Source organism: Nomascus leucogenys, chromosome 13, assembly GCF_006542625.1.
Source record: "Nomascus leucogenys isolate Asia chromosome 13, Asia_NLE_v1, whole genome shotgun sequence".
Lineage (NCBI taxonomy): Eukaryota > Metazoa > Chordata > Mammalia > Primates > Hylobatidae > Nomascus > Nomascus leucogenys.
Window position 1 is genome coordinate 15,354,716 of NC_044393.1, and position 25,683 is coordinate 15,380,398.

A 25,683-nucleotide genomic window follows, 5' to 3' on the forward strand; every position below is an offset into this window, starting at 1 on the left:
GCCTGAATCTATCATTGATACCTCTATTGATGGGGAACTTAGTACCTTACAAGGTAGCCCTCTCTCGTGAGAAAGCTCCAAGTGGTGTAAGAATGGATTAATTCATTCAAACAGTGGTCTCTTGCACTGGTCCCATTGAACTCCTTGAGGTCTTACAGATTCACCGGGCCTCTTAGTCATGTAGTTCTCCCAAGATGCTTAGCAAGCAAGCACCTCTTGGGTTCCTTCCAGAAATATTCTTCTCTGGGCCAAACCCTGGAAGTTCATGTATCTGTTCCACTTTGGATTTGGCTTCCAGGGTTTTCAGTACCATAGTATGTCTCTTTTGAACGTGACTCTATTCTGATTTATTAGGACAGTCTGTTCAGTTCTGAACTGGGCAGGAGCCTCTTCACCTCCCTCTTTTCGCATGTTAGACCTTCGTTAGTATTGCTCAAGCTCTCGTTAGCTTTGAAGATACCCACATTTTATGCCTGTCTGAGACTAACTGGGACACCTTCGAGTTTCCATATCTGTGTACTTTCTTTGAGACTGTGAAGCAGTAGGAACTTTTTCAAGTAAGAGATGGAAAAACTAGCCCAAGCTGACTTACACAACATATATATGTAAAAAATAAAGAGGCTCGCATAACCGACAAGCCATGGATAGATGGCTTCAGGTATGGCTGGATCATGGTGTCTCAAGGGAATTGCCCAACTGCTTTCCTAAGCTGCTGCACCATTTTATATTTTTACCAGCAATATAGGAGGGCTCTATTTTTTTTATATCCCCACCAACAGTTGTTATTCATGTTTTGGATTATAGCTATTCCAGTAGATGTGAAGTGTTATCTCATTTTGGTTTTTTTTGCATTTTCCCACGTGACGTTGAACATCTTTTCGTCTGCTTATCGGACATTTGTGTATCTTCTTTGGAGAAATGTCTGTTCGAGTCCTATGCTTGTTTTTTACTTGTATTATTTATCTTTTTGTTGTTAAGTTGTAAGTGTTCTTTATATATTCTGGGTACAAGGTCTTCATCAGATGTGTAATTGATACTATTTTCCTCATTATGCAGATTGTCCTTTCCCTTCCTTTTTAATTTTATTTATTTTTTGGCTTTCACATTGGGATAGTGTCATTTGAAGCACAAAAGTTTTAAATTGTGATGAAATTCACTTTATTTATTTATTTTTTTAAGTTGCTTGTGCATTTGGTCATATCTAAGAGCACTTCGCCTAACCTAAGGTCACAAGGGGTTTACCGCTGTGTTTTCTCTGACAGTTTTATAGTTTCAGTTCTTACATTTAGGTCTGTGATCCATTTTGAGTCCATTTTTGTGTGTAGCTTGAGGAAGGGGCCAGCCTCATTTTGTTGCACATGGATATTCTGTTGCATCATTTGTTGAAAAGATGGTTCTTTGGTCCATTTAATTGCCTTGGCATCCTTGTGGAAAATTAACTGACCATAAATGTAAGGATTTATTTCTGGACTCTCAATTTTTTTTGATATGCATTGATTTTTACTTTTGATTTTCTTTTTTTTTTTAAGCTCTGGGATACATGCGCAGAATGTGCAGGTTTGTAGCATAGGTCTACATATGCCATGGTGGTTTGCTGCACCTATAAACCTATCTCTCTCTCTCTCTCTTTTTTTTTTTTTTAAAGAGATAATAGAGACAGGTTTGTTCTGTCACTCAGGCTGGAGTACAGTGGCCCGATTATAACTCACTGTAACCTGGAACTCCTGGGCCCAAGTGATCCTCCCACCTCAGCTTCCAAACGCTGCAACTACAGGTGCACGTCACTGTGCCCGGCTAAGTTTTTAAAATTTTTTGGTAAAGATGGTGTCTTTCTGTGTTGCCCAGGCTGGTCTTGAACTCTTGGCCACCACCTACAATTCTTTTCCATTGATCTCTAGGCCTATTTTTATATAGCACTATGTTGCCTCTTTTTTTATGATGGATTCTCACTTTGTTGCCCAGGCTGGAGTGCAGGGGCCTGATCTTGGCTCACTGCAACCTCTGCCTCCCGGGTTCAAGCGATTCTCCTGCCTCAGCCTCCCAAGTAGCTGAGATTACAGGTGTGCACTACCATGCTTGGCTAATTTTTATATTTTTAGTAGAGATGGGGTTTTGTCATGTTGGCTAGGCTGGTCTTGAAGTCCTTACCTCAGGTGATTTTCCCACCTTGGCTTCCCAAAGTGCTGGGATTACAGGCGTGAGCCACCATGCCTGGCTTGTGTTATTTCTTCTCTTTTCTTTTTTTTTAAGATGGAATCTTGCTCTGTCACCCAGGCTGGAGTGCAGTGGCGCGATCTCAGCTCACCGCAACCTTCGGCTCACTGCAACCTCCGCCTCCCGGGTTCAACCGATTCTCCTCCCTCAGCCTCCCAAGTAGCTGGGACTATAGCCACGTGCCGCCATGCCCGGCTAATTTTTGTATTTTTAGTAGAGACGGGGTTTCACCATGCTGGTCAGGCTGGTCTCGAACTCCTGACCACGTGATCCGCCCGCCTGGGCCTCCCAAAGTGCTGAGATTACAGGCGTGAGCCACTGTGCTTGGCCGTTACTTCTTGAGATCTTGAGGAGTGTGCCGGGAGAGGAAACAGCAAGTCCAAAGGCCTGGAGGCAGGAATGGGCCCTCATTTTTTGGAGCTCCACAGAGTGGAGCCAACATGCCCCTGTGAACCAAGACACCAAAGCTAACACTTCCCCTGTGGCTTTGGTCCAGCCATGGGCCTGGCCAGGTCTTGCTTGGTTTCAATTCCCTACCCCTGCCACTGACCTAGAGCAAGAATAGAGATAGAGGCGGCCAGATAGAAAAGGGAAACAGCCTTTTTTTCACTTTTACTAACTACTGGGTGTTGGCAGCCCCACAGGGAACCACTGGAGGAGGATCACTGAGATTCCAACTTCCAGGGTTTGGGAGGAGCAGATATGGCGGCAGTGCCCATCAGAGGGGTGCCGTGGGCCCATGAGGTTTTAGTTTCAAGAATAAAAGTGGTGAGGGCTTCCTATTTATCGGGGGAGGTGGGAAGAGGCCCAGGGCCTCAGGCTGGAGAATCACAGAATAGTGATTCAGAAATGTGAGCTCTGGAGCTGGACCGTGTAGCCGCTTAGCTGTCCATGACCTTGGGCAGGAGACCTTGCCTCTGTGTGAGCCTCAGCTTCCTCATCTGTCAAGTGGGGATAGTAAAAGCACCTGCCTGCTAGGGCCATTGAGAGGCAAAGTAATTTCACTGATGGCCAAGCCAAATAGAGCCAGCAGAAGGAAGAACACAGTTTCGTGGTGAATTTATCCCAAGTGCCACAACACGATGGGGTCTTTTGTAATAGGATATGTTTTAGCTGCAGTGACAGAGCTCTGAAACAAGAGTGGCTTAAACAACATCTAAGCTTGTTTCTGTCAAGGCAGTCCAGGGCAGCATGGTGGCTCCATGCTGACAGTACCAAGTTCTGCCAACCCTGAAGTGTGGCCCTCACCACCAGGGTTTCAGGTGCTCACAGCATGCCCACATTCCAGCCAAGGAAGAGGGAAAGGAGAAGGGAAACTGCACCTGGCACTTCTGCTCGTGCCCCATCCGCGAGAACTTCATGTCCAGGCGGACTGGGCATGTGGCCTTTATTCCAGGTGCCCTCATGCTCAGCTAAGAATCAGTTCTGTTGCTTTTAACAAAGGGCCAGCAAACTTTTCCATTAAAGGACCAGATAGTAAATATTTTGGACCTTGGGGTCCATACAGTCTGTCATTGTAGTGTAAAAGCAACCACGAACAATATGTCAGTGAATGAGGATGCTGGGTTCCGATAAAACTTTTCTTTTCAAAAACAGGTGATGGGTTGGCCTCAGTCCTTGGACTGTCATTTGACCCCTGCTTTGGATGAAAGGGATGATGGGTAGAACCTGGGGCGGTGGTCTCACTAACTGGCAGCTTCTGTCCCTGCCCACCAGGAGCTGACTGGCCACATTCACTCCCTGGCCTTGGCTGGCCTCACAAAGGTGCAGATGCCAAAAACCACTTCAGGGAACCTGGGACTGGGGTAGCTTTGCTGAATGGAATGGAATTACTGAATATGGTCATAAGATCACGGTCTTGTATTGTAACTTTGTGGACATGCCTACAAGCAGGCTGATGGCTTAGGGGAGTGTCTGCCATCATCTGTGCACAATAGAGAGCCCAACATGGGGCCAGATACACTGGAGCCTGGCTAAGTAGATACATGTGTTCATGGAGTGAATGAAGCACAGAGCTTCTGTGCCACCCTCTGCTCTTGCCTGGATGTTGGCAGTAGCCATAACTGGTCTTCTCACTTTATATTCACTGCACATTCCATCCTGTGCATCCTCCTGTCAGCAGCCAGGGAGGTCCTTTAAAGAGTGAAAGGATGGTGTCAGGCCTCTGCTCATACCCCCATTATCTCCCCATGCTCTTGGGAGGAAACCCAAACACCCCACTGCAGCCTAATGTGATCTGGCCTTGGCATGCTTGTCTGAATCTGTGGTCCATCCCTCTCTCTCGCTCGCTCTGCTGCATCTCTGCTGGCCTCCCTGCTGCTTCTAGCTGCCTCAGGGCCTTTGCACGTGCTCTTCTCCTTCCTGAAGTGCTATTCCTGCAGATGTGGTGCGGCCCGTGGCCTCACCTCATTCAAGCTTCGCTCGCAAGCCTGTCTTTCCAGAGAGACCTTCTCAGACCACGGCACTTCCCTCACTCATTGTCCCTTTAATTCATATAAATTATGTGTTTATTTGAGAGGAAAGTATTTGTACTTAACTGTCTGAAAAGTTGTAAATAGCACGGGGATTTAGAGCACAAACTCTGGAGTCAGACTGGGTGGGCTCAGATGTGCTGTGTGACCTTGGACAAATGGCCTGAACGCTCTGTGCCTCAGGTCTTGCATCTGTCAAATGAGAGGAATAACGGTGCCTACCTGATAGAGTTGACGTGAGGATCAAATTAGCTTGACAGGAGCACGAGGGCTCGCTGAGTATTAGCTTTTGTTACTGTTGGTAGTAGTAATAGTCATTACCTTGTTGAACGGTCCACTCTTGACCATGAGCTCCCAGGGGACCATCTTGTTCTCTGCCCAGCCTCCACAGCTCAGGCTCACACCAGTTGCTCAGCCAGTATTTGCTGAGTGAAGAATGAGTCGAAATACACTCCGCATTAGCAGAGCTGGCCCTGGGTGCCCTGCCTGCCTTTGTGTTGCTTCCTCCTGAAGCCTTCCGGGCTTGCTTCTCCTTTGATTGATCACCAGCATTTTCAGCATATGGCGCTGCTCTCTGGGCCTCTCTCAAGCCCCCAGGGAAGTGCCTTTCCAGCCTCACTGCTGGGGCCTCCAGAGGAAGAGAAGGGCTCCATCTCCCTTTTTTTGCATCCTTTGGGCACATTGCCTGGGTGCATGGCAAGAGCTCAGCAAAGTCCCAGGGGCCTGATGATGCAGACCAGCTGGGCCTTGGGAATCTTAGGACCTGGTTTTCAGAAAAGAGGACGTTTGTTTTCTGGCAGGGCAGAAAATAAGTGAATGGAGAAGGGATGTGTTTGGAGTTGGTTTTCTCCAGGGAGTGCTCAGAACAATACCCTTTTGTGGCAAATTGCTGCTCACAGTTACAGCTAGCGTATTGTCATACGGCAAGCAGAATGCTAATGGCTCGCATATATTGAGTGCTTACTATATATGTACTTGGTGCTTTTCCTACAGTACCTCATTTATCCCTTACCACAACCATGAGCAGCACCAGACAGCCGGGGTTCAAATCCCAGTTCCTCCTTGTACTTCTTTGAGGCCTTAGACTTTCTTGCTGTGCCTCAGTCCCCTCATCTGTTAAATGGTCTAATAACAGAAGCTACCTTAAAAACGTGGAGCGGAGGCTCAGTAGACATTAATTGCTGCCATCGTCATCACCATCATCCTCATCATCACAGGTTTGCAGATGATGAAGCCGAGGCCCAGGATAGAGAGGGGACTGGCCCAAGGTCACCCAGACAGTGAGGGGCAGAGTCAGCCCTTGAACCTACATTTGTGCTCGTAACTACGATGCAAGAGTGTCACATCTGCGGGGACGTTATGTGGATCATCGAGGGAGCAGAGAGATAGGGCGTAGAGGAGAGACTGGAGCTGTTAGGCGTGTTTCTGGGTCAGATGATTAAAGAAAATTATCTCTGCCAGCACAGTTAGGGATGAAAGACTGACGAGGGCAGTTGGGTGATTTGGGTAATTTGGCCTGAAAAATCTTCCCTGATATCTCAAGTCCCAGCTAATCCCTTCCTCCTCAGTTCCTCTCCCATCACATTTACTGGCTGGAATGTTCGATTAAGACTGGCCTGGCCTTTGCAATGTCCCAGCCTGCGTCTGAGTTGAGGGGTGAGCTGGCAGTGGGAACTGGTGGGGACAGGGGGCTTCTCATGGATTAAGAGCCACTTCACATGCTCAGTCCCATATCCTTGTGAAGGCGTATTTTTTATGCCCATCTTATGATAAGAAAACCGGGCCTGGGGAGGAGCAGTGTTGGGGCCACCTCTGTGACCACGGATCTCTCTGTTTTTCTCTCTCTCATTTACTCCACCCCAGGCACACTGCCTCCTTTCTATTCTTCATTACATACCAGACATGTGCCCACCTCAGACCCTTTGCACCACGGTGCCCCTTGCCTGGCAGGCTCTCCCCTTGGGTTTTTGCAGGGCGCTCTCTCTTGCTCTATCTCTCTTGCTCTATCCAGGGTCTCTGATCAAACGTCACCTCCAGAGAGAGGCCTCCCCTGACCTCCTTGTGAAACAATGCTTCCCTCTCCCTCATTCTGATTTGTCTTTCTAGTGTTTACCACTGCTTGACATTGGATTCCATAACTGAGTTTTCTTTGCTTTGACTCATTTCCTTTACTAGAATGTAATGTCCACCAGGCGAGGAGTTTTTGTCTGTTTTCTTGGGTTCAGCTGTGGCTTGGGTCTCCTCTGGATTGATGTATTGCTTTCTTCTCCCCACCTCTATTCTATCCCAGGAGCTGGCCAAGAGAACTCCTGGCAAGCACCCAGACCACCCCGCGGTCCAGAGTGCCCTGCAGGCCATGAAGACCGTTTGCTCCAACATCAATGAGACCAAGCGGCAGATGGAGAAGCTGGAAGCCCTGGAGCAGCTGCAGTCCCACATCGAAGGCTGGGAGGTGTGTACAGGACAAGAGGGGGCCTCCTGGGCTGTAGGGGGCCAGGAGGTGCATAGCTGCAGGCACGAACTGAGGCCTGGGCACCTGGTTCAGTCTGCAATGTATTTTGTTTGGCCTACAGAGTGTTTGCAAAAGATTGCTTAATTATTTTTCAATTAAATCCAAATACAAATTCGCATTTCAAGTTCCTCTTAAAAACTTGGTGACACTGGGCCCCTATATCTCATGGAAATAGTCACTGGAGCCTCTAGTTTCCTTCAGTCCCCACCATCCCCTGTTATCTCCCCATGCCTTCTCTTTCATGCATTGCCTGGTATGTGGAGGCCTTTGAGCTATTGATGCCAATGTCAAGGGTAGGGTTTTAGCGTCCACTCCAGGACAGAATTCTGGCTTTGACACTCCTTTGCTGGGTGACTTTAGGCAAATGTCATCACTTCTCTGAACTTCAGTATCCTCATCTGTACCTGGTACATAGTAGGTACTCAGTAAGTGGTAGCTATTGATATTACTATCAGGATTATTAGGGGATAGGGTTCTTGAGATCGTTGGATTTAAGCCCCCGTGTCTTCCTTAGATTATTAGAGGTTTCCTATGAATCCGTAGAAGGAAATGGGAAAATATGAATAAATGAAAAAATCCATATCAGAGTAAATACAGCTGGAACAGGAGATTAAGAGGGAAGATGAAAGTCTCTCGGGCAGAGATTGTTACACGAATCATATGCCGTAGGCCCTTTGGATTTTCTGGCCTTTGGAGTCACTTGCCGTATTTGGGATTTCTAGTTCTTTTCTCTGTGCTGGGGAATCCTAAATGTGAGGCTGTATTGCTGTGAGGTTACGGGTTTGGCTGCAGAGAGGAGAGGGGCTGCGTTCAGGGAGGGGTGGATATTGTGGATTGGCCAATCCACTTGCCATGTCCCCCATGCTCCTTCTGCTGGGCCTTCCTGCCCAGCCGAGGCTGGAGAGTGAAGAGGTCTATTTCCCGGCTTCAGTTTGGGATATGATTTGGGGTCTGGCCAAGATCAGATCCAGCTGCTTGAGATTTGGAAGGTGGAAGTGGGGCGGAGGCCACCCCTTGTGCTATTTTTGCAGCAAAGCACAGCCATGGTTGTGTTTGGCTTTTCGTGGTAACATTAGAAGACGGCCCGGGTGCCAGCTTCCTGCGTGTCAGATGCATGGCCTAGGCGTTCCTTTTTATTGTTGGTGGGGTAGCAGCCACGGGATGGCTTTGTAGTTGACAGTTGAGGCAACAACTACTGAATCCTTGATGCCACCTGGGGAGCCTTTTCCTGGAGCCTGAGCTTGGACAGGTGATGTTCTGATTCTCCTTTCCCACCTGGGGCAGGGGTAGTGGCTCCCCTGATGGGTGAGTTCTGCAGTGTGGCTGGTTTCCTGGGGCCCTTGGCCTGGATTCCTGGCTCCTCTAGCCCCTTCAGTGAATAAGTAAAGCCCCTTGTTCCTTTTTTGCTTAAAAGTACACGGCTTGGTTTCTGTTTCCTGCATCTGAAAGTTGCCTGATCCTCAGGTGCGTCAGTTAGGATGCATCCTTGAAGACTCTCATCTCAGCCTTATGATGTCAGAGGTCTGATTTGGTCCCTGGTGATCCTCTTCTTTCCCTCTTGCTTCCATGAAGGCGGCAGCTGCAGGCACCATGTGTTCAAAACTGGAGGAGACAGGGGCATGGCCAGGGTAGTTAGTGGGGAGATCTCTTCCCTGGTGGAGGAAAACCTTTTCTAGAAGCCCCATGCAGGTGTCCCCTTTCATTGCATTGGCCAGAAATGGGTCACATGGCCACTTTGAACTTCAAGAGCAAATAGAGGTGACTAATTTAAACATCTGTCTATTTGGGCTTTGAGTTTCCTGGAAGCCAACGTGAAAAGAGCAACATACATAAGTTACCTAATATTGTCAAAAAAGGAAGAAGCAGAGCAGTTCTTCTGGGAGACAGAGAGTTTCCTGGCACTCAGTTGGAAAAGAAATTTCTCATATGGGCCCCGGAGGAGAGGGTATTGAGCAAGCTCCTCGGCAGCTGCAGCAGAAGTGATTTCCAGATGCCTTTTATCTGGTAAGGGCCTAGGGAAATGGGAACCAAGGGTTTCTAAAACCCTTTATGACCCTAAACATGTACAGTTTGAGAACTAAGTGGCCCTCAGTGGCCAGTGTTTCTGGATGCAATAGGAAATAAAGTGACTTAAAATAAGAATTGCTGGCAGTTATTTAGTACCTGTTACAAGCTTCCAACCCTCCAAGGGAGGTGCTGTTATCCCCATTTTATAGATGAGGCAGCTGAGGCACAGGGACTTGGTTTTGAGGCCCAGCCCTGTAACTTACAGAGTGCCCTGCCTTGAGTAAGTTTGCCCTGCCTCAAGTAAGTTTGTCCTGCCTGGTGGGCCTTATTTTCTCCTATTTGTTTAATTTTAGTGATAATATCTCTGAAGTTATTTTTTTGGTTTCATTTGGAAGATAAAGTGAGGTGTGGAATATGAATGTCCTTTGAAAAATGTGAAATTGTTTTCTATGAAGTAGAAAGGTTTTTAAAATACAGTTTGTTCCTCAAGGTGACTTGTGAAAATAATACGTTCTAGCTAGAAAAAATAACGTCTAATAGTGGAGCTGCTTCCATGCTATCTGTTAGTAGTTACAGTCTCTGAGGACAGCATGCCTTAGAGGGTAGTTCATGTTAATGACAGTGATTGCACATCTTTATTTGACGTAGTCTCTTGATCCTTTCCCATCTTTCTGTGTGACCTCTTGCTAATCTGATCAGATAGCTGTCATCTCTCTCTTGAAAGCTGTCTGACAAGGGGCTTGCTTTTGGAGCAAGGGGAGTCTTGTCTTGGCCACTTTCTTGCTGTTTGCTTGAGGTTGCATCATTCATGAATTTGATCTCTCATATGTGTGTTTTTTACCCCCTGATCCTTTGTGAGCCACGGTTTGCCATGAGACTGGTTTAGTTAAAACCAGGTAAGTGAAGCCACGAATCCTTTTGCTGAGCACAGGGAAATGGCAATGTGTCACAATACCTTGCAAGTGAGCGAATGAGAAACCCCCTCCATGGGGAGAGATTCCTTTGCCTCAGTTTCCTCATCTGCGAAGTCGGGATCATGGGAGTACTCCTGTCATGGGTCACTTGAGGAGAGGGGAGTTGATGCTTACAGAGTCCTCGGCAGTGCCTGGCTCAGAGAAAACGCCCAATACATGTCAGGAGGAGCCCTGGAAGCAAAGTGGGATCTCTTTATTTATTTTTTTAGATGGAAAAAGCATCCAAGAGCTTTGACTAGAACTTGTGCCCAGTGTGGGCTGCGCCTCCTCAGAGGCACACTCCAGATGCAGCCCCATGGACTTCCATGTGAAGCTCACAGTAATAAAAAAGGAAATGTGTACTCTTAATAAGAAAGAAACAGGCCTGGCGTGGTGGCTCACACCTGTAATCCCAGCACTTTGGGAGGCCAAGGCAGGTGGATCACTTGAGGCCCGGAGTTTGAGACCAGCCTGGCCAACACGGTGAAACCCTGTCTCTACTAAACATCGAAAAATTAGCCAGGTGTGGTGGAGCACGCCTGTAATCCCAGTTACTCGGGATACTGCGGCAGGAGAATTGCTTGAACCTGGGAGGCGGTTGCAGTGAGCTGAGATCACACCACTGCACTCCAGCCTGGTCGACAGAACTAGATTCCATCAAAAAAAAAAAGGGAGGGAGGGAGGAAGGAAGGAAGGAAGGAAGGCAGGCAGGCAGGCAGGCAGGCAGGCAGGCACTCCATTTTCTGGCTCTGGCTCTGGCTCTGGCAGCCCTGGTTTAAGAGATGATGAACTGCTCACTCGCCCTCACCCACAAGGGGAGAGAAGGAAACAGGAGTGAGGAAACAAAATCAGTACAAAAGCTCTCATATTTTTTTCCTATCCTCCCTGGAGTGCTTTGGGCTCCCAGTGGGACATGGTCTCTCCCCTTGGAGACTCCTGCTCTAGATTATTGATTGCAAAGAAAAATCTTCAGGTTGTCTTCAAAGAGCGGCCTGAGTTAGAGGTCAGCAGGTGGGGGAGTGGAGGCTGCTTGTCTGGGTTCAAGTTCCACCTCACTGCCTTACCACCTATGTGACCATGAACAAGTCACTTCACCACGCTGTGCCTCGGTTTCCTTGTCTGTAAAATGAGAATTGTCCTGAGGATTAGCTGAGTTTGTACAAGATATTTAGAACAGTTCGTGGCATGTGGCTGCCCCATGCATGTATTGGCTTTGATTGTATAAGGTTTTGTCATCTCCAGCGTGGTTGGGTGTGCATGTCTGGAAGGAAGGAGGTCTGTAGTCCTGACTGGTCCGCATCTCTTGGTGCTCAGCCTCTTCCCTGTGCATCCAACCCCTGGCACCACCCTTGACCTGGATTCAAGGATTTCAGGGAGATCAAGAGTGTGGCTGGGCTTCTCAGCAGGGCTGGGGTGGAGGGGGTATCCCCCTGTAGTGTGCTTGGCATTTCAGCTGCAGTTTGCCAGGTGGTGCTTGGCCAAGGCTGGAGAGGCAGCTTCCCAGGCTGGCGGACTTCCTCTCCTAGGTCCCCCGAGATGGCCTTGGCAGCAGGGTTCTAGGGCTGTGTGACCTTGGGGCTTGGCAGCTGGGCCAGGTACCAGATTCTTCTTCAACTTCCCCTTTGGAGCCTGGAAGGGCTGGTGGGTGGGCATAAGGGAGCCAAGGCAAAAGGAAGGGGAGGCATGTGGGCTCCAGGGACTGCTGAACCGGTGTCTGCCGTGTGCTGCCCATGGGCCATGATGAAGCCCCAGGGAGTCCCTGTCACCCTGTTTGTGAGGATGCTAGGGGTCCCAGGGGCTCTTCCTCATGACAGCCGAGTCTTGGTGCAGCAGGCTGCTACCTCACTGGAAAGCTGAGATCTGCCTGTGGGCATGCAAGCATCCATGCCCTCCTGGCCCCCAGCCAAGCCGAAGGCCGTGATGTGTGATAACAAGTGCAGGCTCCTGTCCCGGCTGCACAGCTCTCGCCCACAAGGAAGCTGCTTTCCCAGTCTCCAGAGGGGTCTCTGGAACTGTTAAGTGAATGGGTTTGTTGTACCCAACTGGACCACGGGCACAGAGCAGACCAGCTCTAACGGCAGCGAGAGAGCCCCTTATAGGCCGTTAGCAGACAGCCTGGCTTCTCAGCTGCCGGAACCAGTTCTCCTTCCTGGGTCTCAGAAAGAATTGAGTCAGCAGGTCCCAGTGGGGTAGGAACTCCATGTTGGTTCTGGGTGTTGAGTGTTTGGGGAGGGAGATTTTGTGAATAATTCTCCCTCTCTCCTCCCCAAGTTCATTTCCAGGCAGGGACAACATCACTTCTTGTTTCTTTCTTCATTGTAATCTGCCGGTCTGTCATGTGAAACTCCCTTGAAACACTGCTTTTGCATAATATTCCTTGGGCCCAAATGTCCGTGGCACCCTGTTGTCTGTACCTTATTGTATTAATTAAAGTCCGTGGTTGACTGCTGTAAGGAAGCGATGCAGCTGCCTCAGGAAGGTGGCTCATTAGCATTGCAACGCTGTTCTCATTAGTAGTGCAGAGGCGGACAGTCAGGCTGGGGTGGGCAGCTCTGCTCTGCCAGGACCCAGGTTCCCTCCAGCTCCTTGCCCCACCATCTGCTGCAGTGTATCCCACCACCCCAGCCTGTGGAAAGAGGAAAGGGAGGAAGGGGAGGGAAGCCATTTTCTTTCAAGAATGTGCCCTGGCAGTGAGGCACATTGGTGATAACTTAGTCATGTGACCACACCTGGCACAAGGGGGGCTTGGAGATGTAGTCCGTGGCTGGGCAGCCAAGTACCAGGGAAGACTCCATTCCCCAAAATGACAGAAGAGGGATGTGGATTGAGGGACAGCGGAGGGGCTGCCTCATTTGGCATTCTGTGCCCACCAAGGTCTCTTTTCTTCTCTCTTTGAACTTTGGGATCTCTCTGCCCTTGCCTGGGTCCTCTTGGCTTCAGGGAGACCTGTGTGATCCCAGGCTCTAAGGAGCCCTCCCAGCTCTAAGGAGCCCTCCCAGCCAGGACCTTCCCTTCCCTGCTTCCCTGCCCTCAGCCTCTTTATCTTTTTTTTTTTTTTTTTTTTAGACAGAGTCCTGCTCTGTCACCCAGGCTGGAGTGCAGTGGCGTTATCTCGGCTCACTGCAACCTTTGCCTCCCAGGTTCAAGCGATTCTCTGCCTCAGCCTCCCAAGTAGCTGAGATTACAGGCACCTGCCATCATGCCTGGCTAATTTTTGTATTTTTGTAGAGATGGGGTTTCACCATGTTGGCCAGGCTGGTCTTGAACTCCTGATCTCAGGTAATCCTCCTGCCTCAGCTTCCCAAAGGATTACAGGCATGAACCCCTGCGCCCGGCCAGCCTCTTTATCTTAATTTTTGTCTTCCAAGGTCTGCTCACTCCTCCCTGATGCCTTTCCCAGCCACACTGCCTGGAACCTCACTGACATTCAGTGAACTTCATGCACATCTTTGTCACCCCTTCCCCTGCCGCTCAGCATAGGTGACCAGGTTTGGGATCAACATGTACATCTTTAGCTTAGCTAGATGGAATGCCCACAGGATCCTGCCCCTGATGGTTTGCACATTGCATTTGTTGAGCACCTACTGTGTGCCAGAGAGTGTTGTGGGTGCTGGGCATACGTAGGGCACATAGTTGATTCGGGCCCTGTCCTTACCGAAAGGGCATTCAGGTGGGGGAGATATAGTAACAAGTCAAGACATAAATAAATAGTGGGGAAGGAATAGGTGAAAAAAAATCCACAATAACTGAAGGAGGCCAGGCATGGTGGCTCATGTCTGTAATCCCTACACTTTGGGAGGCCGAGGCGGTTGGATCGCTTGAGGTCAGGAGTTCAAGACCAGCCTGACCAACATGGTGAAACCCTGTATCTACTAAAAAAATACAAAATTAGCTGGGCATGGTGGTGCATGCCTGTAATCCCAGCTACTCGGGAGGCTGAGGCAGGAAGAATCCCTTGAATGCAAGCGGCGGAGGTTGCAGTGAGCCGAGATCGCGCCATTGCACTCCAGCCTGGGCAACAAGAGCAAAATTCCATTTCAAAAAAAAAAAAAAAAAAAACCCAAAAAACAAAAACTGAACCAAAACATACCCAGATGCTGACTAGGACCTACTATTAGCTGTATGAGCTGGGTGAGTTACTCCTCCCTGAGCCCCAGGTCCCTCCTGTGAAAGGGACATGCGGTCATATCAGTGTGCCCTCCCCAGGATTTTCCTGGCATGCTCAGCAGATAGAAGCCACTAATCGCGTTGTATTGATTTTCTGTCCATTGACAGACTTGCTGGTGGAGTTTTTGGCATGTGGCAGGAGGTGGTAGTAGGTTCTGTCTCTGGGAAAGGAAGGGGATGTTCCTGGGTTGGCTCATTCACTGCGTCCTCATTGCTCTCCCAGGGTTCCAACCTCACAGACATCTGCACTCAGCTCCTCCTGCAAGGGACTTTGTTAAAGATCTCCGCGGGCAACATCCAGGAAAGGGCCTTCTTCCTCTTCGACAACCTTCTCGTCTACTGCAAGCGGAAATCCAGGTGAGTGGCCAGGAGGCTGGGATGGGGTCTGGCCTGCTACCTTCTCCAGGTGATGCCCTGGGCTGGTCACTTCCCTCTCTGGGCCTCCCTTTCCTGTGAGTTGAGGGGTTTGTTCTAAATCAGTGCTGTCTAGTAGAAATACAATGCAAGCCACTTGTTGTGTTAAATGTTGTGTTGTGTTGTGTTAAATGTTCTGGTAGCCACATTTAAAAAAGTAAAAAGAAACAGTAAAATGAATTTAAATAATATATTTTATTTAACCTAATAGATCCCCAAATATTAGAATATTATATTCAATTATAATTATACATGTAATTATTATTTTAAAAAAATATTAAAGAGATATTTTGTGTTGTGGGTTTTTTTTTTTTACACTAAGTTCTCAAAATCTGGTGTGTATGTTATACTCACAAAACACCTAAATTTGTCCTGGGCACGTTTGAAGTGCTCAGTAGCTACCTGTGGCTCGTGGCTACCATATTGGATAGCATAGGTCTAGATGATTGTGGAAACTGGGAAGTTCTTTGTGACACCCACATCCTGTAATTCTAAGGTCTAAAAGTTGGGCCGGGCGCGGTGGCTCATGCTTGTAATCCCAGCACTTTGGGAGGCCGAGGCGGGCGGATCACGAGGTCAGGAGATCGAGACCACGGTGAAACCCCGTCTCTACTAAAAATACAAAAAAAATTAGCCGGGCGTGGTGGCGGGCGCCTGTAGTCCCAGCTACTCGGAGAGGCTGAGGCAGGAGAATGGCGTGAACCCGGGAGGCAGAGCTTGCAGTGAGCCAAGATCGAGCCACTGCACTCCAGCCTGGGTGACAGAGCGAGACTCCGTCTCAAAAAAAAAAAAAAAAAGATCTAAAAGTTGAGGGTTCAAGAGGAGTGAAGCTCTTTCACTGTTCAGTTTTTGGAGGGTCAGGATAGTTTCTCCACCTTCTTTGTGTCTTTCACTGGTGCTTCTTGCACTCTGTAGAGTCTAGGAATAAGTGGATGGTTGGCTGAGTAGGTAGGTGGAGGCAGGTGCATGTGTGATGGGAAGTGTGGTGATGGGTTGTGTGGGCACAGGGGATGAGGCACAGATGGCTGGGGGTTTGGGAGGTGAATGGATGGTAGATAGAAGGAGGCAGGGAGGGAAGGAAGGAATGTGGATGGATGTTGGAATTGACGTGTGTGTGAGTGAATGAATGTTTGAATGCTTGGAGGTTTAGGAGATGGCTGGATGGAGGAATAGATGGAAAGCTGGGGGCATGTGTGGATGTTCAGGCAGTTAGAGAAATGGATATGAAGACTGGCAGATATGTGTCTAGATGAATGGTAGATTGGGGCCTTCAGGTATGGTGTGTTGAGTGAATGGGTAGATGGATGGAAGGCTGGGTGGTTATATAATTGGGAAGGTGGGTTGGTGACGGAGGTTTGGAGATTAGTGGATGGATGGCCAGTTGGTTGGCATGTTGATGGATGGGTAAGTGGTTGGTTGATAGTTGCCGAGGTGGTTGGGCTCTGGGAGGGAAAGTGGGACAGTTGGACTACTGAGTGGATGGATGGGTGAATGATTGGAGAGAGGGGAAATTAGGAGATGGATGCGGGGGTTGGATGACTGTAGTAGTTGGCGGGAACTGATGGTTGGATGCATGGGTGGGTGGGTGGATTGGCACAGAGAGATTCCTGACTTTAAGTTTTCATGTTCAGCAGGTATAGGATGGTCTCAGCTGACCCCTGCAGCACTTTTCAAATTCTCTTTGCTGTTACTTTGTCTTAGGAACAAAATAGTGATGTTCCAGAGGCTTCTTAACTCCTCTGTCTAGCAAAGACTAGAGCTGAGGCCTGAGGTCCAGGCCCTAGGCCCTACTTTCAGCATTTTCCTGTAACTTGCTTTGTGTCCTAGGCCATGCCACTGACCATCTCTGAGCCTCAGTTTCCTTGTCTGTCTGTGCTGGCCTCCTAAGGTGTGGTGAGAAACCTTACCACTGGATGAGTAATGATGCTCCATGCCAATGTGTTGGCTTCCCACTGTCCTCCTCCTCTAGTGGGCCTCTCTGAGCCTTCGTTTTCTCTTCTGTAAAGTGAGGCAATCAGCCCCTCCTTGTAGTAGTGTTTGGTTAAGAGCTAGGCCCCCCATTGGATCCCTGTTTAGCCGCCTTTGTAGCTCTGTGACTTTGCCTCTCTGTGCCTCAGTTTCCTCATCTGTAAAACAGAGTGAATGATCGTATGTACCTCTTAGGACCATTGAAGATCAGGTATGTCAGTGTGCCTGGGACATAGTGGGTGCACAGCATAGTAGCTGCCAGCACCATTGTTGTTAACTTGGCTCTGGTGTGGTCGCACAGGTATAGCACCTGGTGCGCAGGAGGCTCTGAAACCACAGGCCCTTCCCCATTGCCCTTTCCCCCCTGTTCTGGGCTTGGCCCTTCCTGTGAGGGCCTGGGCCTCCTGCTTCCGCTATCTCCCAGTGGCTGGCTCAGCATGGCTCTTTCTCATTTGCTCCTTCATTCTCGCCCACTCCTTGAGGTCTGTCTGTCTCATGTCCTGCTGTCCCCTCATGAACGCCCCCTTCTCCTCTTTCCGTGCCTCCTTTCTGGTCTCTCTGGGGCTGTCCTCAGAGTCCTCCTGGGGTAGTTTCAGGGCTGCTGCCAATGTCCACCCTGAGCCCTGCCCCACCGCTCTGCCCCAAGCAGTCTGGAGCAGGCACTTTTCCCAGAACACTGGGGTTTGGAAAACAGAATGTCCCTTTAGGCCTCTGTGACCTGCTCCCAACTTTTAGCTGAGTTTACTCAACCTTTGGCTTCCGGGTGCAGGCTCTGTCTCCTCTGGGGCTGTCTCACCTGTGCAGGGGCAGCAGCTGATTCTGATAGTACCAGATTCCAAGTGGGCTCCCTAGGGCCTTCCTTGTGGGCGCCCTGAGCTCTTTCAAGGCTATTCCCCACCTCACTTCCACAAGTGAGCTGGGCTGGCTGCAGGGAAGGGGCGCATGTGTCTCTTGAGAGAAGCTGGCAGGCGGCCAGCATTCCTGCCTCTGGATGGAGAGCCAGAGGGCTGAGCTCTGAGTGGCCCAGGAGATTGGGCAATGGTGGGTGGATCTCCCCGCCTGAGTCTGATGTGGGTGCAGGCAATGCCTGGAGTGGCTTGGTGACTGCTGACTGTGTTTGTCTTTGCCTGGGTCATACAGGGCACCACCCATCCAGGACATGGGTCAGGGGAGGTCTCTGACTCACAGTGCTTCTGGGCGAATTCAAAAGCGAGGCTCCTTGGGTGTCAGAAGTGGAAAACGGGAAGGAGTGTTTTAAAAACCCACCTCCCATCCTCCAGAAGGGGAAACGAGGACCCAAAAGAGCAAAGTCTCATGCATCTCAACCCCCTGCTTAGCATCTTAGAGGCAGCAGTAGTGTGTCGCCATTAAGAACACAGAGGGCTGGGCGCGGTGGCTCATGCCTGTAATCCCAGCACTTTGGGAGACTGAGAAGGGTGGATCACGAGGTGAGAAGATCGAGGCCATCCTGGCTAACACGGTGAAACCCCGTCTCTACTAAAAATACAAAAAAATTAGCCGGGTGTGGTGGCATGCGCTTGTAATCCCAGCTACTTGGGAGGCTGAGGCAGGAGAATCGCTTGAACCCGGGAGGCGGAGGTTGCAGTGAGCTGAGGTGGTGCCACTGCACTCCAGCCTGGGGGACAGAGCAAGACTCTGTCTCAAAAAAAAAAAAAAAAAGAAAAAAAGAACACAGAGGCTCTGCTTACCATCTGTGCGACCTTGAGCAAATTATGTCAGCTGTTTGCGCCTGTGTTTTCCTACCCATTATATGGGGATAAAAGTAGTCCTCATTTCATGGAGTAAAACATGTAAAGGTACACATGTACTGTGGTTAGAATAAGGCCTGGTACGTGGTCAAGTGGAAGAAATACAAATATGTATCTTTATTTGGGTGTCTCACACGTAGCCCACACTTAAATTATGTCTTAAAGGGCTTTTGTTTTTTATCTTAACTTCTGCCCCTTGGATCTTCCTCATTACCAGTAAATGGTACCAAAATTTGTATTAAGTCAAGATTCTCCAGATAGACAGAATAGGGTGTGTGTGTGTGTGTGTGTGTGTGTGTGTGTGTGTGTGTGTGTAAAGAGATTTATAATAAGCAGTTGGCTCCTGTGATTATGGAGGCTGACAGGTCCCAAGATCTGTCATCTGCAGGCTGAAGACAAGCCAATAGTGTCGTTCTGATCCTAGGATTGGCAGGCTCAGGAAGAGCTGATATCTGCTTGAGTCTGGAGTCAGGAGAAGAAATTTGCCCAGGAGCTGAAGCCAGAATCTTCTTGATTTTGAGCTATCCTTATCCCCATACCAACTACATCAGCAAGTCCTTTCCATCCTGTCATCAAACTTTGCCCAGAACCTCAGTGCAATTCCAATAAATACTCTAGAAGGGGGTTTGTGTACGTGTGTATGTATGTATGTATGTATGTATGTATGTGTGTGTGTGTGTGTGTAAATGATCGGCTGACTATAAAATTTCCAAGAAAATCCAGAGACAGAAATAGCTAAGACAATTATGAAGAAGGTCAAGCTAGGGGACCGTTATTACCAGATTCCAAGTCCTGCTGAAAGGTCATAGTAATTAAGACAGCGTGGTATTGGTATGAAAACAGACACGTAGAGTAATGGAATTGAATAGTGAGTTTAGGAGTAGACCCACATGTAAGCAGTCATTTGAATTTCAACAAAAACACCAATGCAGTACAATAAATGGTGCTTGGTCAGTTTTATATCCAGTGGGGGAAAAAGTGATTCTTGACCCTTACCTCATACCAAACACAAAAATCAACTTCAGCTGGATCATAGATTTAAATGTAAACGGTAGAACAATAACGCTTCTACAAGAAAGCATGGGAGAATATCTTCATGATCTAGGGGTAAGCAAATGTCTTAAACAGGACAAAGAGTATAGTTATAAAGGAGAACTAAATTCATTAGACTATACTACAATTAAGAATTTCATTAAAAAATACTGTGAGGAGAGTGAAAAGACAAGCCACAGACTGTGAAAAGGTCTTTACAGTTTGTATAATGGCCAGAGTATTCACATCCAGAATATATAAAGAGGCCCTACTGTAGCCACACTTGGCCCTGTGCCTATTTTTGTTAATAAAGTTTTATTGGAACACAGCTATGCCCATTTGTTTATATACAGTCTTAGCTGCTTTGATGCCATAAGGGCAGAGTTGAATAGTTGTAACAGAGACCGTATGGCCTACAAAACTAAAAATGTGTACTATTTGGCCCTTTTCAGAAGAAAAATTGCCAACCTCTGCTATAAATAATTAAGAAAAAGACAGACAATTCAACAAAAAATGACAAGGGACAGTCTTTCACAAAAGAAGGCACCAGATCGCCAATAAACATACAGTGGTGTTTGAGGTTATTTACTCATCAGGGAACTACAAATTAAATGTTAATGAGCTACTACTGTATACGTACCATAATGACCAAAATGAGACATAAAATACCAGTTATAGAGGATGTGGGACAACTGGAATGTTCCTACACTATTGGGTATGGGAAAATCGGTACGACTATTTTGGAAAACAGCTTGGCAGTATCCCCTAAAGCTAATCATGCACATTCCTTATCACTCAGTAATTCAGCTCCCCAGGTATCTAACCCAAAGAAATGCGCACACATGTTCTTTGTCAGGCACGTGCAGGAATCTCACAGCAGCACCACACTGGAAAGAAGCCAGGTGTCTGGCCATGTCACTCTACCCAGCAGCACGGGTGACTCACAGCCATGAGGTTGGGTGAAGGAAGCTGGACACAAAAGTACACACTTGTGATTCCATTTGTGTAAAGTTCAAAAACAGGCAAAGCAAATCTATGGGGTTAGACGTCAGGACAGTAGTTACCCTTGTCAGGGGAAGAGGGCAGTGATGGGAAAGGGGCATAAGGGGGTGCCTATGGGGAGCTAAACATGTTGATACAGATGTGTTCACTTGCAAAAGTTAATTGAGCCATATTAATGCTTCTTTGGGCATTTTTTTTCTGTGTGGATTTTATACTTTAATACAAAGTTTACAAAAATATGTATATGCACATATGTATATATATGTTTATATGTGTGTGTATACACACACAAACACACATACAACACCCTCATCCTTTCTCATCTTGATGATTGCAGTGGTCTCCTCTCTGGTTCTAGTCCCTTCTCCACCAGCAGACACAGAGAGTCTCTTGAAACCGAAGTCCATCCCATTCCGCCTGTGCTCCAACCCTCCGTGGCTCCCATCTCACACACAGAAGAAGCCCACATCTTTACCACTTACAACTTAAAAATCAGAGAGAGAAGTCTCTTCCACATTCCCGAATCCTCAGCCTATCTCCTGTTTCATTTACCCACTTACAGTAGCAAGTACACATCAGCCAAGTCGGTATGGGAACAAACCCACTGGTTCTTGGTGAGCATACAGCCCACCTGCTGGAGCAGAGGCCTGTGCACACCACCAAGTGGCCTTTGAGCTCTGGGAGTTCATTTTCTGCTGTATCTTCACCAGAGCATTTAGTACCTCTGACCTGATGTATGGTTTACCTTGCTTAGGGACTGTCTCTGTGCCCTGCCTCCAACTCCATATTAGAGGTTGAGTTCCCAGAGACGTTTTGTTCGGCAGTGCAACCCCAGTAGCTAAAACAGTACCTGGCACATAGTAGGTGTTCTCCACATGCTTGTTGGATGCACAGATGAGTGACTTCCCTTGGCTCCTGACTTGGTATCTTCCTCATAGGAAGCTCTGGCCAGATGTTTGTTGAGTGACTGTTTTAGTCCCTTCAGGCTGCTGTAACAAAATACCAGAAACTGGGGGTTTTAAACAACAGAAATTCGGGCTGGACATGGTGGCTCATATCTGTAATCCCAAGACTTTGGGAGGCTGAGGCGGGTGGATAACTTGAAGTCAGGAGTTCGAGATCAGCCGGGCCAACGTGATGAAACCCTGTCTCTACTAAAAATACAAAAATTACCCGGGCATGGTGGCACATGCCTGTAGTCCCAGCTACTCGAGACGCTGAGGCAGGAGAATTGCTTGAACCCGGGAGGCGGAGGTTGCAGTGGGACGAGATCGTGCCACTGTACTCCAGCCTGGGCGACAGAATGAGACTCTATCTCAAAATAAATAAATAAATAAAATAACGGCAGCGCCGTGGCTTATACCTGTAATCTCAGCACTTTGGGAGGCCAAGGCGGGCAGATCACAAGGTCAGGAGATTGAGACCATCCTGACTAACACAGTGAAACTCTGTCTCTACTAAAAATACAAAAAATTAGCTGGGCGTGGTGAGGCATGCCTGTAGTCCCAGCTACTGGGGAGGCTGCGGCAGAATAATCGCTTGTAACCCGACAGGCGGAGGTTGCAGTGAGCTGAGATCATGCCACTGCACTCCAGCCTGGGCAACAGAGTGAGAGTCCATCTCAAAAAATAAATAAATAAATAAATAAATAAAATAAACAACAGAAATGTATTTTGTACAATTCTGGAGGCTGTGAACTCCAAGATCAAAGGTGCTGGTAGACTCAGTGCTGGCGAGGGCCTGCTTTCTGCTTCATAGATGGTGCCTTCTTGCTGTGTCCCCCGTGGTGGAAGAGGCGAGCCAGCTCTCTGGGGCCTCTTTTATAAGGGCCTAATTTCATTCATGAGGTCCTTTTCCCCCTGACTTCTTCATCTCTCAAAGGCCCTACCTCCTAATACCATTACCTCGGGGGTTAAGATATAACATGAATTTTGGAGGGACACCAACATTTAGACTATAGGAGTGGGTGAATGATAGAATTCACTCGAGTGAATGATTGAACCCTGGGAAGGTGGATGATGGATGGATGGATGGATGGATGGATGGATGAATGGATGAATGGACTGCCAATTCCAAGCCCTCCTTCCATTCTGGTCGTATTTCAGGAAGTTCCTGTCTTTGAGAAACTTAACAGGTCTTTCCCCATTTTCTAGCCAAGAAGAATGGGTTTCTGTTACCTCCTGTTGGTCTCCCATGTCTCCTTTTAGCTGAAAAGTAGCTTTGTGGGGTCTGCAAGGCTATTAGCCTGTTTTCCAGATGAGGAAGCTGTGGCTGGAAGAGAAGTGACTTGTTCAAGTTACCCCAGCACCAGCCAAACACTCCTGCTCCTGAGCCCTACCCGGGGCTCCTGTCTGTCCCCTGGATGCCCCTCAGTGTTGTGTTCCCCTTTGCGCTATTGAAAATAGTTGTATCTGGGAGGTGATGTGCAGGGGACGCTGACTTCTCACTGTCTTTCAGGGTCACCGGGAGCAAGAAGTCCACGAAGAGGACCAAATCCATCAACGGCTCCCTCTACATCTTCAGGGGTCGAATCAACACTGAAGTCATGGAGGTGGAGAACGTGGAAGATGGGACAGGTAGCCCCTCCCCCAGCCCCGCCTGAGCCCTGCCTGCTCCCTGGCACTCTCTCTGTTTCATTTAAATATATTTTTTCTTTTATCATGAGATGTAATCTACCTACAGAAAAGTGCCCAAAGCATAGATGCATGAAGCGAACATCTAGGTGGTTAGCATTCAAGTTAAGAAATAAAACACTGTACCCCAAATCCTTCCTCCTTGCAATGCCTTCTACCGCCTAGAAGTAACCACTGTCTGGATTTTGTGATGATCATTTTCCTGCTTTTTAAAGACATTTTTACCTCCTAAGCATTTATGACTAAACGTTTTAATTAAAATTTCTATTTTTGAGCCTTATATAAGTGGTTACATGATTACATATGTTTAAGTGACTTTACATATATGTGATTATATATGTGTGTATATATATACAGCCCACCTGGTCATATAATGTTCATGACCATTTTACTTAAATGGTCATAAAATATGGTCAGCTGGGTGTGGTGGCTCACGCCTGTAATCCTAGCACTTTGAGAGGTCGAGGTGGGCAGACCGCTTGAGCCCAGGCATTTGAGACCAGCCTGGGCAACATGGAGAAAACCTGTCTCTACAAAAAATACAAAAACTAGCTGGACATGGTGGAGTGCAACTGTGGTCCCAGCTACTGGGGAGGCTGAGGTGGGAGGATCATCTAAGCCCAGGAGGTAGATGCTGCAGTGAGCCATGATTTGACCACTGCACTCCAGCCTGGGTGACACAGCGACACCTAGTCTCCCCGGCCCAGAAAATATGGTCTACATTTTTTTTTAACAAACTGCTTCTTTCACTCAACACCATGTTGGTGGGGTTCATCCATGTCTCTGCATGTAGCTGTTTGCAACCTCTTGGTTTCCGTTGCTGCAGAGTGTTCCGTTGCGTGAACATTCCACACTTCATCCATTCTTTGGGTGATGGATGTTTGGCCTGTTGCCACCACTCACGGTCATGCACAGTGACGCTGTGATGGCTCATGTGAGCATCTCCTAGTATGTGTGCTTTTGAGCTTGTCCAGAGCAGGAGTTCTTGCTTGGTTTTGAGCCACAGGCCCCTTTGGCAGTCTCATGAAGCCCCTGGAGCCCTCCTCAGATTCAGGCTTTCGCTTCCCTGTTTGCCAACCTGTTTGAGAGGTTTTCCAGGTCCCATCCCAGCCAGCATTGGGTAGGGGTCCCACGTTTGACTTGGCTTGTCAGGCTGGCACTATGGTTTTAAGTAACTCCAGTGCCTGAGTGAGATGGGAAGAGCCCAGGAAGCATTTTGGGGCTCCAAGTAAGTGTCTCCCCGTGAGTCACTGCTGTGTTTGTGCCTAGATGCAAGGTCTTAAAATGAAGCCCCCTGTCACTGAGTGGTTAAGAGGGGTCTTTGTTTGAAGAAGGTCTTCCTTGCCCACTGGAAAAGGATAAGAAGTGAGCATTTGAAGGGCTGGAAGTCCAGCTCCCCATCCTGATCCATTTGAGGGCCCCGCCCTGTGCTGGGGTGGAAGGGCTAGTTAATGGGGAGTGTTGAAGGTCACATGGCTGAGTCTCTGCTGCACCTTTGCCTCCTGCCCCCACCAGCGGATTACCACAGCAACGGCTATACCGTCACCAACGGCTGGAAGATCCACAACACGGCCAAGAACAAGTGGTTTGTCTGCATGGCCAAGACGGCAGAGGAGAAGCAGAAGTGGCTGGACGCCATCATCCGCGAGCGGGAGCAGCGCGAGAGTGAGCAGCGGCTTTGGGGGGCTCGCCTGGGATCCCTGAGCTATGCGTGGCTTCTTCTGAGTGGGGGCTGTGTTTAGGGAAGGGGCATAGGGTCCTTTTCAGGAGGATCAGAGCTGTAAGAAGCAGGTATTTGAAGGGACCGGGAGCTCTGGGACTATTCCAACTTGGTGGTACCGCAGAGATTGCCCACTAGACAAATGGGGAAACTGAGGCCCCAAAGAAGGGTCTTGCCCGAAGGTGTTCATCCTTAAACATTAGGACTCAAGATGCTCCCCTTTCCTGCGCATAGCCCTATGCCCTCCGCCTAAGGTTTTCTTTGATATTCACTGAATCTAATTCTGGGAGGAGGGTCCATTGGAGCTGCCCATTAACCTCAGTCAGGAGTCCCTCTGGGCACAGGCACCCCCGAAGCAGTTCACATGAGGAAGTGCAGGGGCTGGATATAATCGGAGGGTGGGCTTGGGGGTGGGCATGCAACAACTGTGGGGAGGCACTGGGCTGTTTTGTGCAGAGACCACCAGGCTGGGAAAAGGAGGCTTTGGTGTGTTTTGGGGCAAGTTACTCCAGCTTTCCAGACATCAGTGATCTCATCTGATAAATGGGGATCCAAGTTCCTGCTGTAGAGGGTTGTAATGCTACAGGAGGTCTCGGATTTGAGCACTTTTCAAAATCTGACATATAACTCTAAAAACCCTCCCCACCTCCCAGTTTTACTGAGGAGGAAACTGGGCCTCAGTTTCCTCCAAATGTGTATCCTGCTTACTTGAAACTGCCACTTGGAGGTGTCGTAGGTGCTCACACTTGCTGTGTCTAAATCATAGCTCTTCATTTCCCCCAGCCTTCTGCCCCAAACCTGCTCATCCTCTCGACTTCTAC

The 25,683-nt window shown here is 48.5% G+C and overlaps 1 protein-coding gene across 2 annotated transcripts in view; it reads left to right on the forward strand.

The window, feature by feature from the left end:
- The window catches only part of PREX1 (phosphatidylinositol-3,4,5-trisphosphate dependent Rac exchange factor 1), a 204,883-nt gene that overhangs the window by 113,786 nt on the left and 65,414 nt on the right, over window positions 1–25,683 (forward strand). For both annotated transcript variants that reach the window (XM_030825397.1, XM_030825398.1), the window contains 4 exons: window positions 6,976–7,137; window positions 14,548–14,681; window positions 22,967–23,085; window positions 24,658–24,807. In XM_030825397.1, coding sequence (XP_030681257.1) covers window positions 6,976–7,137; window positions 14,548–14,681; window positions 22,967–23,085; window positions 24,658–24,807 — 565 coding nt within the window. The remainder of the gene's footprint in view (window positions 1–6,975; window positions 7,138–14,547; window positions 14,682–22,966; window positions 23,086–24,657; window positions 24,808–25,683) is intronic.